This window comes from Phyllostomus hastatus, unplaced genomic scaffold (genome assembly GCF_019186645.2).
Source record: "Phyllostomus hastatus isolate PE091 unplaced genomic scaffold, TTU_PhHast_1.1 phas_contig_40, whole genome shotgun sequence".
Lineage (NCBI taxonomy): Eukaryota > Metazoa > Chordata > Mammalia > Chiroptera > Phyllostomidae > Phyllostomus > Phyllostomus hastatus.
The window spans coordinates 54,204,994-54,223,858 of record NW_025333872.1 but is presented as its reverse complement, the minus strand read 5'-3'; the positions used below and the strand labels follow the sequence as shown (position 1 = coordinate 54,223,858).

The window sequence follows — 18,865 nt, the reverse complement described above, 5'->3', positions numbered from 1 at the left end:
GCAGAATTTTACTGAAGTGGGCAAAAATCAATACAAATAAAAATGGTTTTAAATATACACAAGTTCAATGATACTAGTTTCCTTAACACTGTTATTTTAGGTAGGAATCATGATCTTTCAGCTCCCTCAGGTGATCACTAAGGTCATTAAACTTCCTGCACAATTTAGGAAACTCTTTCATAGGACTAATCACTGATTTCAGTCATTTATTATGGAAATCAGAGACTTCTACAAATGCTTTAACAGTTTAAAATTTTAAAAAATTCTCAGTCTGCATCTCATTTTTGATGTTGTCTGTCTCTATATTCCAAGGCCTCACTTTAGAAAACATAGCACTACTTTCAATGTTAGCATATATGAAAGTTTGAAATGTCAAAATTATTTTAGTTGTAGCCAAAAGCTCCTACTTTACCCAATCACAATTTTTATAATTTATGGAAATCCCATAATTTACATCTCTCCCCAAAATTAATACATTTCAACCCTGAATTTCATGTAGGCTTGCAATAATCTACTCCTGAGAAGTTCTGGTGTCTTGCAATTTATATCCATGGGAAGAACTGCAGTTGGCATGTACTTCCCATGGTTGATGTGCAGGGAAGAGAATTGATATCTATAGTGCTTTGAATTCATAGAGATATGAATTTTTAATGTGTATGTCTTCAGTATTTGGAGTGTTTTATCTCAGGACTCAAGAAAAATAGAAAAAAATTACTGCAGTTAGATTTTCTCAGGATTAATTTTGTCCCATATATTAAGCTTATATGTTGTCTGGAAAGGTAAACATTTTCCACACTATGCCCATATTATTTCATCTTAGTCTTAGACACCAAGGGTTGTGCATGATCTACATTGAGCCATAGCATTTGGCATTCCTTGGAAGCTTTGACCTCTCCACCTCATTGCCAGACTGGTTTGGGTCTCATCTAAACCCGCTGGTTAGAGTATCTATCCTGAGCCTGTTGCACCACTGGCACAAGTGACCAATAGCTGCAGATTGGGACTGATTTAGGATGGCATGGGCATGGAAAATCCATGCCAGCCACTATCTGCCCCTGAATTTCCTGGATGGGTAGGTGAGACTATCTTTCTTTCTGGACTAGCCAACATACATTATCAGCATTATTGTGCCCATTCATTGGAAAAATAACTTTGCTTTTCTGAGGAATAAGATGTAAAAATCCACGTTCTTTCTTTCTCTTTTACTCTGGCATCATCTTGGCATTGGTTATATCCAAGAAAGGAAAATTCTCCCCTTACTTTTTCATTGTCAGTGCTGTTAGCCAGGTTCATATTCACCTGCGTGGATTAATTCTTTCATGTGTCAGCTGCTCTAATTTCTCTTTTTATATTGGCTTGTGCTCAACTTTTGAGTAGAGGTGGCAAATATGATCTCCCTCACTAATTTTCTTTCACATTTTGTTTGTATTTTGAAGTTGTTTTAGACTTAAAAAGTCAGAGTTTTTAGATTTCCCACTGGTATCTGTTATCACCTTGACACTTCAGCATTGTACTGAGTAAATTAAAATATTCATCACTCAGATCTTCCCCAAAAGTTTCAACTTTGCGTCAGGTGCTGTGCTAAGCACCAAAATACAAGGCACAAGACAAGCCAGAGTGGGGTCCTATCCTTATGAAGTCACCCAGCAGGAGAGACAAATAATTAAGCTACAGTTAAGTCACTCGCAATGGAGAAAAATGTGTATTCTGCATTTGCATTTGTTTGACTTTATTATTCTTTAAATTTGCTATATGAAAATAGTATAATATTTCAACAATTTATGTAGCTGAAAAACAAATGCACCAAAACCAGGATGATGGTTTTTAAGAACTGTGCAAATCCCCAATCTGCTATACAGGAGAGTGATAGAATTGAAAGTCAAGGGCTCCCGCTCAACTCTGGAAGACCACAAGACAGGGCGTGTTGACACCCAAAAAGTCTCTCCAGGAATTTGAGGGTACGCCCAGAGTTGGCATTGTTTTCCTCACACACTGCCCTACCCGGGCTTGGGCACTGCGAAAGTGAGAGTTAATACCGGTGTAGAACTCGCGTGGCTCCGCTAGGATAGGCGGGCTCGGGACTACGATTCCCAGAAGGCCGTGCGAGGTCAAGAGGGAGGAGCCGCGGCGCCGGAAGAGCGCGAGAGGCAAAGGTGGCGGGTGTTCTTTCGGTGGTCTGTTTGGCAATCTCCTAAACCCAGACAGAGAACGAGACACTGAGCAGTCCTCGAAGCCTCAGGCGCTGGCCGGGCCAGCCGGCACTTCCGACCGCAGGATACGTCAGGGCGGAATGTAGGGCGCCGGGCGCGGAGGCCGCCAGCGCGGCTAGTGTGGCGCGGGGGCACGCCGAGGATGGAGAGAGCGATGGAGCAACTCAACCGCCTGACTCGCTCGCTGCGTCGAGCTCGCACCGTGGAGCTGCCCGACGGTGAGCGGGGCCGTGCGGCCCGGAGCTGGGATCGGGGGGAATGGCGCGGGGGTGGAGTTCGGGCCCCCTGAGTTCGGTGGGAAAAGTAACAGAAAGCTGACAAAATGCCCACATTCACTTTCCCGAGCCCTCGTCCTCTGCTCCCGCTTCCGCAGGTGGGAATTTGCAGGAGTGGCCAGAGCAGTGTGGGTTTTGTCGGTGGAAGAAGCAGAATAGACTGAAATCTCTCCGGACAGGTGGCGGAAACTCGGGATCCGGAAACATCACAGTTGTGGGCCATTTTACAGTTGCTGCTTGCTGGGGCTGGGAAGATGCTCCAGAAATAATAATATGTACTTTAGGCTGCGGGAGGGTGGGGTGGAGATTAAGCAGCCCCCCCCCCCACACACACACAAATAGTAGAGCAGGAGTCCCCAACCTTTTTTGGCACTAGGGACCGGTTTTGTGGAAGGTGAGGGAGGCGACAGGAGGCGCAGTTTAGGTGATGTTTGTTCGCTCCCCAGGTGTGGATGAATGGGTGGGAGAGACGGGAGGCTGAGCTCAGGTGAGCTTCCCTAGCTCACCCACAGTTGCGGGGCATGGAGGCGACGAGAGGCGGAGCTCAGGCGAGCTTCGCCCTGGCCGGGTTCGTAACCGGTCGCGGAGGGGCGGTGGGGGGTACCTTGGCGCAGAGCTCTATTGTATTTTCACAATAGATAAATAAGAGGGTGTCAAATGGCAAACTTGTATGCTTAAAATACTGTGTGTTTACAGACTCGTATATACACTTTTCTTTAATGTGCTTGCCTGCTTTCATTATTTTGTCAGACGTGGGTGGGGGCGGGGGAGCTTCTACAAAGGAACAGGGCGTGATCCCCGCAGTTCAGGAATTTTAGTTCGGTGTGCCTGGCAGGGTTCCTTCAGGACAGGTGAAATACTACTAATAACAGAGGTGAGAAAGTAAGCTGTTTTGTTTGCAGCCTCATGAATTCAGACATTTTAGTGGCAGTGGGAGATGGCAGTCAGCCTCTCAGGCTTCGTTTATGTATGTGAGGAAAGGGTTAGGCAATTATGGTGGCTAATTTTTTAAATGCATTGCATTACTTTATCTTATTTCATTTTTTCAAAACTTTATTTGAATTGCTGCTAGAAAAGTGATCTGTAAATTAGGGATGGAGACCTTCGGAGGGAGTCATCAAAGAAATGCGGGTATGGATATTTTAGTGATAATTTTCTTGAAAAAGTTTTCTCTAGTCTCTACTTACGATTCAGAATAGGGATGATTTGTGGCCTCTGTTACTCAATAATTTTGTATTTGATTCTTTGCTAGTATGAGGTAGTTGACTCAAGATAATCCTGATATGTAGTAACTAGAACTCCAGCTTCAACTTTTTCTGTTTTCTTTCAAACTTCCACCTTTGAGTTTATTTCTTAAGATCTGCTCTCACTCCTTTTTCAGTCATGTTATTGATATAGGTAGATGAAGACTGCATGTGTAGGTTTATTGACAGTAATTTGTATTGCCTAATTTAAATCCCAAAGTTTTTAATATAAATGTGATTTAGAATTTGATTAATGTTTCTGGGTTTTAAAAGTAGTAATGTACTTTCATTGTAAAAATTTTGAAAAGAAAGATTAAAAATTCTGTTATTTACCTAGTAATAAACAAACTTAATATTTTCTTCAGTTCCTTCTATTGTTTTTCTTTCTCTACAAAATTACTGCATATCTGCTTTTAGAAACCACTTTTTTTGGTATCTTTAAATATGTTAAATGACTTTGTAGGATTTCATAGGATATATGTAACAAATATAGAGTCTAATTTTGTTAAGATAGATTTTATGAGGTGAAGCTGGTACTTTTTAAAGTCTTTGTCTGTCTCCATAAATATTTTCTTAGGATTAATACATACAAGAATTATAGATCTAATTATATCAACATTTTTAAAATTGTGAGTATCCGCTTCTTAACTTACTCTTTGGAAGGTTCCACTCAACACATTGAGAGGCCCTAGAAACTAGAGTAACTAAAAATAAAACTTTTCCCTATGTTGTTCAGCAAAAGTGGCATTTTGCTTACATTTGTTTTTCTTTGGTTTAATGAGTCTGTGCTCATCTTGTTCCTTTAATTTATTTTTGTCCTTAATTTCTGATGACTCTGAATTCTGTGAGATTGGCTCTTTTGTGTGTGTGTGTTTATGTATCCCATTCTAATAAAATTCCAGGTTCTGTTTGCATTTTGAAGAGCGAACAGGACTTCTAAGATCTCTCTAAATTTAGGAACTAATGAGATATTTATTTTGCTTTGCTAGAATTCATTGGTTAATAAGCATCTAACTGGAATTCATTAAGATTGGAAAGTTTTTAATCATCTTTACTCTAAAATTGTCACATAGGATTAACCTGTAGATACTTGATTTCCTGAATTGGATACTGAGATGACACATTTATATTTCCTTCGTTTGATGAAAACCTGAGTATTGTTACTAAGTAATGGAGGTGGTGGAAGTTGTTGGGTCCTGTCCTGTGCGGGCTGACATAGGAATATTCTCATAAGAGAGGAAGTGACAGGAAAGAACTTACTTTAGGGATGTGGATTCTCAATGGCCTTTAAAAGTTGATTTATATTGTTTGCTTATGTGGAAAAGGTCTTACCTATTGCATTGCAGTGAATGTAGCTTGTATAATAAAATAATAGGACTTGAGCCTATTTTAACCTATATTTGAATGATGATTAGGATAGCTATCAGTATTTTAAAACAATCACTCCCATATTATGATTTGATGAGTAGTTACATATATAACATATAAATGTTTTCTTAAGGTTTTCCTTTTAGTTGTTGAGTTGTGAAACTTCATTAATGAAAATGGCCAACATATCTGGTTAAGTGAGAGATTAAACTTCTCTTATCACTGAACACTTAAGTTATATGTCTAGTACTCAGTGTGTTTATGAGCATAGAGAAAGAAGCACTTGACAAGTTATATTCTGTTTTTAGTAAAGTATTTATTGGATAGTCTCTTTCTAGCTCTATCACTGTGATTCTCCTTATTTCTTCCTACCTTTTAATGTGTGTGAGCTATATTTTAACAAAGTTAGATTTGACTTAAAAAGATCTACATCTAAATATTATCTAAATAAACACTTGATAAATAAAACCTGTGTGAACCTTATGATGCTCACTTATGCTCACTAAAAATTATGTACTATCTTGATTTATAAGTTTCAATTCACAAATAAAAGTATTTCCTGTTTATAACTGTTGATTGTGGAGTTACTTCATTGAAATTGTCATGGTTTAGAAGTTCAGAGTTTTATTGGAATGTATTATATGAGATACAGAGTGTTAGTGAAAGCAAAGATAAATTAATGGGACTATATAAAACTGAAGGCTTCTGCAAAGCAAAAGAAACCGCCAACAAAACAAAAAGGTAGCCAATGGAATGGGAGAAGATATTTGCAAACATCATCCCCCACAAGGGGTTAATATCCAAAATATATAAAGAACTCATATAACTCAACATCAAAAGGAAAGAAAAACAAATGAAGAAACAATCCAAATAAAAAATAGACAGAGGACCTGAACAGACACTTTTCCCAAGAAGACATACAAGTGTCCAATAGATACATGAAAAGATACTCAACTTCACTAGCTGTTAGGGAAATGCAAATCAAAACTACAATGAGATGCTACCTCACACTTGTTAACATGGCCATTATCAGCAAGACAAGGAATAACAGCTGTTGGAGAGGTTGTGGAGAAAAAGGAACCCTCACTCATTGCTGGTGAGAATTTAAATTAGTACAGTCAAAATTAAAAACAGTATGGAGATTCTTCAAAAAATTAAGGATATAGTTGCCTTATGACCCAGCAACCCTTCTTCTGGGTATCTACCTGAAAAATTTGAAGACATTTATTCACATAGGTATAGGCATGCCTATGTTCATTGCAGTATTATTCAGTGACCAAGACATGGAAACAACAAAAGTGTCCCTGGATAGATTGGATAACCAAGATGTACACAGATACAATGAAATACTACTCAGCCATAAGAAAAGGTGAAATACTGTCATTTGTGACAGTATGGATGGATCTTGAAAATATGCTAACTGAAATAAGTTAGACAGAAAAAGTCAAGAACCGTATGATATCACACTCATATGTGGGATGTAAAATGGAAAGCAACAAATGAACAAACAAGAAAAATAACTCATAGACACAGGCAACAGTATGGTATTTACCAGAAGGAAGGGGAGAGTAGGGGATGTAGCAGTAAAGGGTAAAGGGGGTCAAATGTGTGGTGACAGAAGATTTGACCTTGGGTGGTATCATAGAATTGTGCACTTGGAGATTTGACTTTGGATGATGAATCATAGACTTGTACACTTGAAACCTATATAATTTTATTAACCAATGTCATCCCAATCAATTTAATTTAAAAAAAATCAAGAAGAAAAATGTTACCATGCCCAGGGAAGCTTAGTTAATGTTTTTCAATTCCTGGTGGTGATTTAGTTTTAGATGATGGGAACAATTTAGTAGTTACATTCAACACTAAAATAACAACAATAATAACAACAACAACAAAAACTGTATAGAAGATAACAAAACATTATAATGTATTGCAATTATGTGAAGAATAAGTTTCATATTTTAGATCTTTGGTTACTGTCTGTACTGCATACTGGTACACTGTAAGATTTTTATTATGGGGCTGTGGAATCATTTAACGTCACTATCAGCCAGCTTGTTTAGTGCTTCAGTTTTCTCATTTATAAAATGGGGATAATAATATTACCTACATGATGGGGGCTTGCGAGGATAAAAGAAATGATTCATGTGAAGTGTTTAGAACATGCTTTTAAGATAATAGCTTAAAACATGTTGACTTAATTACTAGGATTCTTTGGTATTTTATTTTTATAGCAAAGGAGTTGTATTTGCATACTAAACTTGTGAGTGTTGATTAGCAGTGAGTTTCTTTTAATGATAACAAGTTTCCCTCTTTTGTTGTTGTTTTTGAGGGACTGAATGTGTATTTTGAAAACATTTGTCAATTTTCAGTATCAAAATAGTTGCACTGTTGGTTTCTCTTTCTCCCAGTTGGTCCCCAAAGATACCACACCAAAGGAGAGTACATTTTAAGCCAATAAACTACAGGATGCACACCTAACAGAACTCACAAAAGGGGGGACCTTACCAAAAAGGGGGGTACTGGCTAAGGAAAGAAACTTTTAAAGATTGGCATACTGCCAAGCCCAGATTGTAGAGAGCTTTCATAATCAGATGGGGTGGCCAGTGCACCCTAACCCCAAAGAAGCAAAGTTTCAAAATAATATAAAAATTATAAACAATTTGAACATAAACTATTCAAGATTTCTCCAGCACTAACTGGTACAAAGCACAATGAGAGGGCAGTTTTAGAGATAGCAGCTTCAGTCCTAGCAGAGTGAGATGAGATGAGTTTCATATGGTTTAATCAGTGGCAAAAACATCATTTTCTTTTGAGGAGGCATGAGAGCAAATAACTGATTGCTTCAACATAAGGGGCACACAATCCATTTTGTGAACCATTGAGAAGGGTAGAAATGGGTCAGGATCTGGTATCAGAGAGGTCTCACCAGAACATCACTTTTTTTGGCTAACTCCTGGAACAACCTTTCTGGTTTGATTGGTACTCTGTACAAAGCAATGATTCCACCTAGTGAAGGCTTTCTCTGGGTTCTGTTTGGCTCTCAGTAATGTAGGCCCATACCTTTTCCCCTCTTCTGTGGAGAGGGCAATACGGATTAAGCTAAAAAGTTATCTTTTAAAAGGGAGAAAGGGATTAGACTGCTACTTGAGAACTGTGGAATTACTTGAAATGCTTTAAAAATGGTTGCTACAACAACAAAAAAGGTAGTTACAAAATGTGTGTATCACCACATACTTTAAAGACACTGTAATGTGCTCACATTCCCTTAAATGTTGTTTCCAAAGGTACTCAGCTTGTAGTCCAACCAGAATCTCTGGGGGAGAGGCAGAGGCAGTTTAGCAAAAAAGACTTTGGGGTAGGGGTTGGGGGTAGGGGATGAAATGAAAGGAGAAAGCAACCTTTCAGTTAAGGATCAGCCCTCAGTTTAAAGGTCAGCTTCTGGTAGGCGGGCCTCAGGCGGAGTCAGGGTCAGGGTGCAGCGGCTGGGTGAGACGGGTGTCATATCTCATTCTGATCTAGCAGAGTTTGGTACAGCATCCTTTTGTACAGAGGTGTTCCTCTTTGGTGCATTTCAGTTTATCTTCCAAATCATCAGTTGTCTTTTCCACCTTGGCTACTGATGATCTCTCTACAAACTCAGCTTGGGTCTCTGCTTCTTTGGACTTATCAGTAAGAGTCTTGATCTCTTTCTCATATTTGTCTTCTTTTTGAGAGTACTTTTCTTTAGCAGTACTTTTGGTTCTGGGCGATCAGTCTGATCTCATCCACCTCGGCAACCGGACCCTGCCAGCTCAGCTCATTCCTCTGTGCATTCTAAGTCTCCCTCAGTAATCATCAACTTATGAGCCACCTCTTCATACTTCCTATCTGCCCCTTCTGCAGTGTGCTTAGCTTCTTTGAGTTGGATTTCCAGAAGTTCCATGTTCATCTTTTAAAGCTCAGTTTTCAATAACCTTCATAGCTTTCTCGTTCTCATCAGCAGCTTTCTCAGCTTCCTCCAGCTTTTGCAGGGTAGTGGCCAGGTGCCTCTGAGTGCAGTCCACCTCCACTTCAACCAGCTGGATATGCTTCAGGGGTGCTATCTCAGCCTTAGCCTGTCCCTGGGCCCTCCTTCCTCCCTCCACTTCCGGCTGGAGGTGCTTGACTCTCACCTCTGCATCACCGGCCTACTGCTGCAGAACGTGGATCTTGGTGATTCCACCCATAGTGCCCAGCCAGCTCCTGTTCTGATTTGGTTTCCTGTCTCTTCTACCTGGAGCTGCAGCTGCTCCTTCTCCTTTGTTTTTATTTATTTATGTGTTTGTTTGTTTTAAAGATTTTATTTATTTTTAGAGAGGGAAGGAAGGGAGAGAGAGAGAGAGAGAGAGAGAGAGAGAGAGAGAGAGAGAGAAAGAGAGAGAGAAACATCAGTGGTGTGGTTGCTGGGGGCCATGGTCTGCAACCTAGGCATGTGCCCTGATTGGAAATCGAGCCTGCGATGCTTGGTTCTCAGCCCGAGCTCAAGCCACTGAGCTATGCCAGCCAGGGCTGTTGTTTTTATTTTTAATGTTTTGTTTTAACTGATTTTAGACTTAAAGAAAAGTTGCATAAATAGTGCAGAGTTCCTGTAAAGCTAATGTCCCCTGAAGTTCACATCTTCTACAACTGTACTACAGTTATGAAAATTTAGGAATTAATGTTGCTATAATACCATTAACTACATTAGAGAGTTATTAGAATTTAACAAGTTTTCTCACAAATGCCCTTTTTCTACTTTATGAGCTCATTCAGGATACCGTATTGCATTTAGTTTTCATGTTTCTTTAGCCTCCCCTAAACTGATAATTCTTTTTTTTTTAAATTTTATTTATTTATTTTTAGAGAGGGAAGGGAGGGAGAGAGAGAGAGAGAAACATCAATGTGTGGTTGTTGGGGGCTGTGGCCTGCAACCCAAGCATGTGCTCTGACTGGGAATCGAACCTGTGGTGCTTTGGTTCGCAGCCCGAGCTCAATCCACTGAGCTATGCCAGCCAGGCCCTAAACTGATAATTCTTCACTTTTCCCTTATATTTAATGGCCTTGAGACTTTAAAAAAAAATCCTCACCTGAGGATATATTTTTATTGGTTTCAGAGAAAGAGGAAGGGAGAGAGAAACATCAGCGTGAGAGAGAAACAGTGATCAATTATTTCTCAACCAGTTACTTCTCTTGTGTGCCCTGACTGGGGATCAAACCTGCAACCTAGGTATGTGCCCCGACTGGGAGTTGAACCCTCAACTTTTTGTTGTACAGGATGACACTCCAACCAACTGAGCAGTCTGGCTAGGGCTTAATAGCCTTGAGAATTTGTAAGAGTACTGTTTAGATATTTTGTGGAATTCCCCTTAATTTGAGTTTGGTGTTTTCTTTCTTATGATTAAAGTTATGCATTTTTGGCAAGAATATTGCAAAAGTGATGTTGCCCTTCTCAATGGATCGTATCAGGGGCTATCTGATATCAATGTGTATTATTTCTGGTGATGTTACTACCCTGTATCACTTGATTAGGTGATATCCTCTGGGTCTCCACCATAAATTTAGATATTTTCCTCTGTCATTAATATTTTGGGGAGATACTTCTATACTATATATTTATTCTTTTCCTCAAAATTTAACTCATTAATGTTAGCTTTGGTATTAACTTTTTAATGGCTGGCCCTGACCTGGTGGTTCATTTGGTAAGAGTGTCACTCCCGTGTACCAAAAGGTTACAGATTCAATCCACCATCAGGGGACCTACGAGAGGCAACCAGTTGAGGTTTCTTTCTCATCTCCCTTCTCTCCTTCCCTTCCTTTCTCTTTCCTTCCCTTCCCTCTCCTCTCCCCTCCTTTTCTCTCTCTCTAAAATCAATGAGCATACCCTCAATTGAGGATTAAAAAATAAAGTTTTTAAGGGCTAAGTGGGAGTTGTCAGGGTTATTTGTTTGTAAATAACGTACTTAAAAAAACATAAACCTCTAAAATGCATTGAACTGAGAAATGACTGTTAGTAATACATAACAATAAATTAAAACACTAACTGAAACTTACATAAGTATGATATGGCATTATAGATGTTATTGACATATAACTTTCTCTTTTGTATCATGTTGGTATGAATTTATGCTATGAAATATAAATGAAAATGTGTGAGTAGTTAAAATTTGTAAGTAAAACTAAAACTTTAATGCTGTTTTATAAAAGCTTCTAAAATATATATATATATATATATATTTTAAAGATTTTTATTTATTTATTTTATTTTTAGGGAGGGAAGGGAGAGAGAGAGAGAGAGAGAGAGAGAGAGAGAGAGAGAGAGAGAGAAACATCAATGTGCGGTTGCTGGGGGTTATGGCCTGCAACCCAGGAATGTACCCTGGCTGGGAATCGAACCTGGGACACTTTGGTTCCCAGCCCGTGCTCAATCCACTGAGCTACGCCAGCCAGGGCTACTTCTAAAATATTTTTTGTTATAATATTGGCAAGAAACAAGTACTATGTATTTTTAATTTAATTTTAGTTTTTAAACTTTTTAAAAAGATTTATTTATTTATTTTTAGAGAGAAGGGAAGGGAGAGAGAAAGGGAGAGAAACACCAATGTGTGGTTGCATCCCATGTGCACTTCCCACCCCAACTGGGGACCTGGCCCTCAACCCAGGCATGTGCCCTGCTCAACCAGTGACCCTTTGGTTTGCAGGCTGGTGCTCAATCCACTGAGCCATACCAGCCAGTGCTGTATATTAAATTTTAAAAATATTGTTAGTTTATATAGCTTTAATATCCATATGTACTTATTTTTTACAGGATGTTATTTATTTACTTCTAGAGAGATGGGCAAAGAGGGAGAAAGAGATGGAGAGAAACATTGATGTGTGGTTGCCTCTCACACGCCCTCAGCTAGGGACCTGGCCTGCAACCCAGGCATGTGCTCTGACTGGGAATTGAACAGGTGACCTTTTGGTTCACAGGCCAGTATTCAATCCACTGAGCCACACCAGCCAGGGCCATATACACTTATCCCCCAAAGTACATGTAACTATGATAAAACACAAAGTCAATAACCACCTTTTTGGAACTAAAAGAAATTTTAGTTGTTAAAGCTGCAGAAAATATTAGGGCTCTAATTTTCCCCTCAGATCTAAAAGCTAAGCAGTTTTATGGTGTTGTAGAGGGGATATGTATTAGAGGGGATAAGAAATTCTGCATTATTGCAAATTTCATAATATTTCTGATATTTTGCACTGTTCTTAACCTTCTTTCACCCCTTCTACTTTTTACGTGGAGTTAAGAAAACTCTAAAATAGTCTTAGGTATTGCCCTTTGGAAGAAGTAAGAGATAAAGGAATTCTTTTTTTTTTTATCAGATAATGAAACTGCTGTTTATACATTAATGCCAATGGTTATGGCTGATCAACACAGGTGAGTTCCTATTTCACAAATTTATACTTTTTTGAGAAATGTAAGTTTATCTGAGTGTTGCATGTACATACACACATGTTGGACATTTTGGACATAGATGTTGTCTGGGGGCATGTTATTTAACCTATTATAATTTTCTGTATGTGAATTAGGAAACAAGATTTTTCAACCTCCTATGGCAAGAGATTTTTTTAAAATATATAGATATTAAGTCAAGTATTTGGTTGGTTGGGGCTGGGTGAAGGTGGGCAAAGAGGGGAAAAGGGGGACATCTATAATTGTGTTGATCATAAAAATAAAGTAAAAAGATACAATTATGTGATTATGGGGTGAAATGTATACATTTCTAGTAGACAGCTGTGCTGTGGTTAGCCATTGGGTAGTTTGGTGCAAATAAGAAGAAAGTGAAGAGAAACTATTTTGAAATAAGTTTTTTGCTTTAAAATTCCTGTCTGATAATAATTAAAACTTTTTTTGTCTCTGATTTTTTTTTATTTGGTCAAGATTAATATAGCTGGGCTCAGCTTTCTGCAAGGGAAGCAGCCAGCCTTACTCCCTTTGTTCCTCAAGAATCTACGGGGAGCTGGAGCCTACTTTGGTATCCTCAGAGCAGGTGACATGGTGCAGACGAGGAAATCTTCGGCTCTAATTTATCGGTCAGGGCAGTTGGGGTTTGGATGATACTGTGCTGGCTGCCATGCTTCACTTAAAGAACAATACCTGTTTTTTTAGCTTATGCCAGACAGAATCTTTTGAATAATTAATTGGTAAATTAATTGGTAAGAGTAACTAAAGAGCTACTAAGTTTAGCTATGTGTTTTTTAAAACTCTTTTTTAAAACATATCAACACTTTAATTTTCTTTTGTGTCAGATCTGTTTCTGAACTACTATCAAATTCGAAGTTTGATGTTAACTATGCATTTGGACGTGTGAAAAGAAGCTTGCTTCACATTGCCGCAAAGTAAGGTCAAAGAGATTTTGGATTAAACTCTGGTCTAGAGTAATGATCAGTAGTAGGCTGCTTTGAGTCAGTGTTGGCCCACAGTAGTTACGGGAGGAGACAAGGACTGCTAAGTAGTTCTGTATATGGTTAGGGCATAGTGTGCTATGCTGGCATTTTTTTTCTATATGAATTGTTCACCTTGCATTGGACTCAAGTCTTGTATCTCCTGTCTTAGCTTGTTCTAGGTCAGATCAGAGTAGTTTAGGCACAGGGATTGTCTTTCCTAGATGTATTTAAGAGGGTTCATTCATCAAAAAAATTTTTTTTAATCAACCAGTATGAGATTTTATATGCTAACTGCACATGGTCATTTGCTTTATAGTATCTTAAAGTAGAGGACATTTTTTATTTGTGACAGAAGTTAACTTCAACTTTAGGTTAATATGGGCTTTAAAATAGTGTATTTAATAGAGATTGTTGTTCTTTAATTAAGCTATGTCAACTTGGCTGTTTGTGGAATGTATCTGACCTGTTTTTAATACTGTTTTAGTTGTGGATCTGTGGAATGCTTGGTTCTGCTATTAAAGAAAGGAGCAAATCCTAACTACCAAGATATTTCAGGCTGTACTCCTCTTCATTTGGCAGCTAGAAATGGGTAAATATTTGTTTCCTTAAGTAGATTAAGTTGTATTATCAGTATTCAGGGCACTTTATCTTGATTTAATTTTTTTCCCTAATATCATTCTTGGAAAGAGGGTCTTGGGTCATATTCAATTTTTAAGTAACTATCATATTTAATAATTTATGAAATTAATTGCTGATATCTTTGTTTTTGAAAATATATTTGAAGTTCATTTTTACTTGTATTATAATGACATTTAATTTTCTGAAAAACATAATTTTCATCTAAGTTTTGGTGTTTTTTTCTTGCTAATCTTTATCCACATCTTACTCCATGGCATATTTTCCCAATTGCTTACTTAGTTAGTTTTATTAATGGAACTAAATACAGAGTAAATATTATATCCTGTTTATGTATAGTAATTATTTGAGAATGAGCTGTACTAGATAGAATAAGCTCTCTTCATAAAGGTAGCTTACTCCTTTCAGTGCCAAAACTACTTCTCATTTTAGTTGTGACAAAATATTTCTCAATAAATAATGTGCTTGTTAGCCCTCCTTTTAATTTTTTAATTAAATCAGTTTTTCCCCATTATGAAAGAAAGTAGTATTTCCAAAATGTAAATATATTTTTGCCTTTTCCTGATAACTCTGGTCATCATTATGAACATCATTATGTTATGGTATGCTATTTTAAATCCTAATATACTTTTTATGATTTCTCTCTTCTTTTTTGTCAAAAATATTAGATGTTACATCTCCATGTCTGCCTTTATCACTGTGTTTTTACTTCTTAAAATTCTGTTGGACCAAGAAACCAGACAAAAATGTTTATGTTCAAAATGAAAATAAGTAGTTTTTTATTCTGAGTTTGAGAAACATTTTTTTGATGCTATAAAACTTCTTTATGCAAGGTTGTTTCTATGTGTCTCTTCTTTTGATTACTCTTGAAAATATTTTTGTTTTCTGTTTGAACTAAGATTCTAGATACGGATATGGGGCTAAAATTTTCTACTGTATAAGTCGAAGACAAATTTGTATACAAGGATTAAAGTAAAACCAAAAAACATAAGAACCTTAGTGATGTGTAAATTGGACTGGGAAAGGCATAGTAGTCCTTTGACCCTGTCTGGTCTTCCCCATTTCCTGATTTAGCATATGCACTGGTTTAGTTATGCACTTTGCTAATTGGTAACAGCAGCTGATTAAAAAATTGTTTTTATAATAATTGGCCACATTAGGTATGTTTTAGGGTTTCACCCCAATGTCATAGAGTAAATTATTAATTTCCTTGCTGAATTAATCTCAGATCTAGATACCTCATTCCAAGTGTTGGTAGGATAGTGACAAAGGTCTTTGAAAAAGTTATGCATAGAAAAATAATCTCAGTACTCTGTCTCAAGAAGGACACATGGGTGTGTTTATTGAATGGGTGTCTTGTACAACTTAGAGGTGCTCAGTAAATGTTTGCTAAGCCATTTGAGTACCTGTTATTTCCTGTAGCTTCTTATGTTTTCAGAAATAGCTTTTTACTTTAATTTTTTTATGAGTTCATATTTGTGTAGACTGAAGCATAAGTCATACGGGAATTTTGCCTCTTTTGCTGGTCCATTTGTTTCTTGTTTTTTTTTTTTTAAGATTTTATTTATTTATTTTTAGAGGGGGGGCGAGAGAGAGAGAGAGAGAGAGAGAGAGAGAGAGAGAGAGAGAGAGAGAGAAACATCAATGTGCGTTTGCTGGGGGTTATGGCCTGCAACCCAGGAATGTACCCTGCTGGGAATCGAACCTGGGACACTTTGGTTCCCAGCCCGTGCTCAATCCACTGAGCTACGCCAGCCAGGGCTTGTTTCTTGGGGTTTTTTGTTTTGTTCCCTCAGCTATCATTGTCAGGTGCCCTGCTTTAGCATTACCCATTAGTGCTGGGTGCCAAAGTTGTGGGTCCAATCTGTGGTCAGGGCATATATAAGAATCAACCAATGAGCCCTGGCTGATGTGGCTCAGTGGACTGAGTGCTGGACTGTGAACCAAAGAGTTGCTGATTCATTCCCTGTTGGGGCACATGCTTGGGTTGTGGGCCTGGTTCCTGGTGGGGGCACATGAGAGGCAACCGCACATTGACGTTTCTCTCCCTTTCTTTCTCCTTCCTTTCCCCTCTCTATAAAAATAAATAAAATCTTAAACAAAGAGAATCAACCAATGAAAGCATGAATAAATGGAACAAGAAATCAATGTTTCTTTCTCTCTAAAAATCAATAAAATAAAGGTGCTAAATTTTATGTTATGTGTATTTTTCCACTAAACATAATTTGAAAAAATTGAGTGGGTAGGAGGATACATTGTATTAATTTTGTATATATGTTCCTATGATTCATGTTAGGGTATTTTTTTTTTTTTTAGATTTTATTTCTTTATTTTTAGACAGAGGGGAAGGGAGGGAGAGAAACATCAATGTGTGGTTGCCTCTTGTATGTCCCCCACTGGGGACCCAGCCCACAAGCCACGCATGTGCCCTTATCAAGAATCAAACCTTCCACACCTTGGTTTGCAGGCCGGTGCTCAATTCCTGAGCCACACCAGCCAGGGTTTGGCTTTTTTTTTTTTTTAATTTTTATTTTTAGAGAGAGGGGAAGGGAAGAAGAAAGAGAGGGAGAGAAACATTAAGGTGTGAGAGATACATCGATCAGTTGTCTCTCACATGTCCCCAATGACCCCAGTGACCTAGCCCGCAATCCAGGCATGTGCCCTGACCGGGAATTGAACCTGTGACCTTTCAGTTTGTAGGCTGGCGCTCAGTCCACTGAGCCACACTGGCCAGAGCAAATCTTGGCATTTCAAATGATGAATTTGTCCCAATGACATAAAAATACTATTGTGCTTTTTCTTTATCTTATTATCTTTGAGTCATAGAAACCATTTTGTATATTACTTCACATGTCATAGTGTTTATTTAAATATTGCAGATATAGATTGGTACTTGTCATTAAAAAGTATTGAGTATAGTTAATATTTCAGCAAAATAATTGTCATTTTATCAGTTATTTATGACTGTCTCTTTTCAGGCAGAAGAAATGCATGAGTAAATTATTAGAATACAGTGCTGATGTCAACATTTGTAATAATGAAGGCCTTACAGCAGTAAGTGCTAAGAATTTCATGAGATTCTTAAAGTATGTTTTAGAAAATAATATTCAAAGTGATAGTAATGGAATGAATAATACCCATGTTTCTGCAAGTTACTTATTTGTGATAGTTAAGAAGATCCGGAATGACTTGAGATATAATTCTCAGCTATATTTATTAAGAAAAGCCATGGTTTACTAAATTTCTCCTTTTTCCTCCTATTTCAGTTTGTGACATTTCATTTGTTTTGAGGTCTCATTTTCTCAGCTTTTGTCATCGACTTTTAAAGGACTTTGTAGGAGTATCTCCCCTAAGGTGTATGATGAGTTCATTATAGGAGAATTGTTTCTCATTATGTCCTTTTAAATTCTTCTCATGTGTACATTATAGGAAAATTGTGTTGCTAGGCAGAAAGGGGAAAAAAAAGTAACAAAGGGAATGACCACTCACCTGTATTTCCTGCACTCAGAGATAATCACTGCTAATATTTTGGCCTATATTATTTCAGAAGAATGTGTTTTATTAAAAGTAATATTTTTATTGATTTTGCCATGTTACTTTTTTTCCAAAAAAGTTTATTTTTAATTTTTTACCTACACAGATATTATAGGGAAATGGTATGGGATATTTCTGAAGAGATTGTTGAAATAAAAAATTTTCATTACATTGTCAGTATTTAATGAAGTATTATTCATTTTAGAAGTAGAGATAAAACGGAATTTTGTGATTACTGAGAAATTATTCCGAAGTCATGACAGAAGAGGTTAAGTTTTATTTATTAAATTTAACCGGACTATTTGTAAGGTATATATGATGATCTGTTAGTTAACTGGATGGTGGGAATCCTTTCACAATGTATATCCAATCATCACATTGTATACTTTAAATATTTTATGATTTTATTCTTCAGTCATATCTCAGTAAAGCAGAAAAAAAGTTTTTACCTTCCTTTGGTAATATTTGTAGATTTTGAATCTTGTAATTTTGAATAAAGGAGAATATTAAGTATTTACTTTCCATGTCAGTTTTCTAGACCTTTCTTATTAAAAAAATTTTTTTTGGTAGTGGGGGAACTTAGCAGGTGCACTAGAGCATTAAAAAAAAAAAGTGTCCTTAAGATTTGTATCCTTCTTTTCATGACTTATTAAAGAATAAGCTCAGTCATGATTGTGTAGAATCCACAATTCCTGTGGTAATTCAGATACCATTATATATATACATATATATATACATATATATATATATATATACATATATATATATATATATACATATATATATATATATAACACCATCTACTTTATAAAGAAAAAGTATTTTGAATATCTTCCTGTTGCTTAGTGATATGCTAGATATCACAGAGGGTTATAAAACTATGGAACTGATACAGATCTATCCTTAGGGCACTATCTGATATAGGCAAGATAAGATGTCCAATATTAATATAATTGTTTTATCACTTAAGTTTTTATCTGCTAATTTCTTCCCTTCTTGAACTTTAAGGGAAGTGAAGTAGAAAACTTTTAAAAGTCAAATTTTTATTTAAAAATTATTTATGCATATATTTAAAGAGTCATTTGGTTCTACAAGGCTTGTTATAGAAAAACAGTGTCTACTCTCTTTCTGCCTGGGATCAGCCTCAGTGTTCTCTCCTGTGGCC

The 18,865-nt window shown here is 37.2% G+C and overlaps 1 protein-coding gene and 1 pseudogene across 3 annotated transcripts in view; one reads left to right on the top strand and one right to left on the bottom strand.

The window, feature by feature from the left end:
- Positions 1-2,132: 2,132 nt before the first annotated feature.
- The window catches only part of HACE1 (HECT domain and ankyrin repeat containing E3 ubiquitin protein ligase 1), a 91,032-nt gene continuing 74,299 nt past the window's right edge, over positions 2,133-18,865 (top strand). For 2 of the 3 annotated variants that reach the window (XM_045843398.1, XM_045843397.1), the window contains exons 1-5: positions 2,133-2,428; positions 12,466-12,520; positions 13,393-13,482; positions 14,015-14,119; positions 17,145-17,220. In XM_045843398.1, coding sequence (XP_045699354.1) covers positions 2,353-2,428; positions 12,466-12,520; positions 13,393-13,482; positions 14,015-14,119; positions 17,145-17,220 — 402 coding nt within the window. In that variant the 5' untranslated portion in view covers positions 2,133-2,352. Of the gene's footprint in view, positions 2,429-10,214; positions 10,328-12,465; positions 12,521-13,392; positions 13,483-14,014; positions 14,120-17,144; positions 17,221-18,865 lie in introns of all 3 variants that reach the window. The other variant, XM_045843399.1, reaches the window with a different exon arrangement.
- Positions 8,602-11,169, bottom strand: LOC123821414 (annotated as a pseudogene).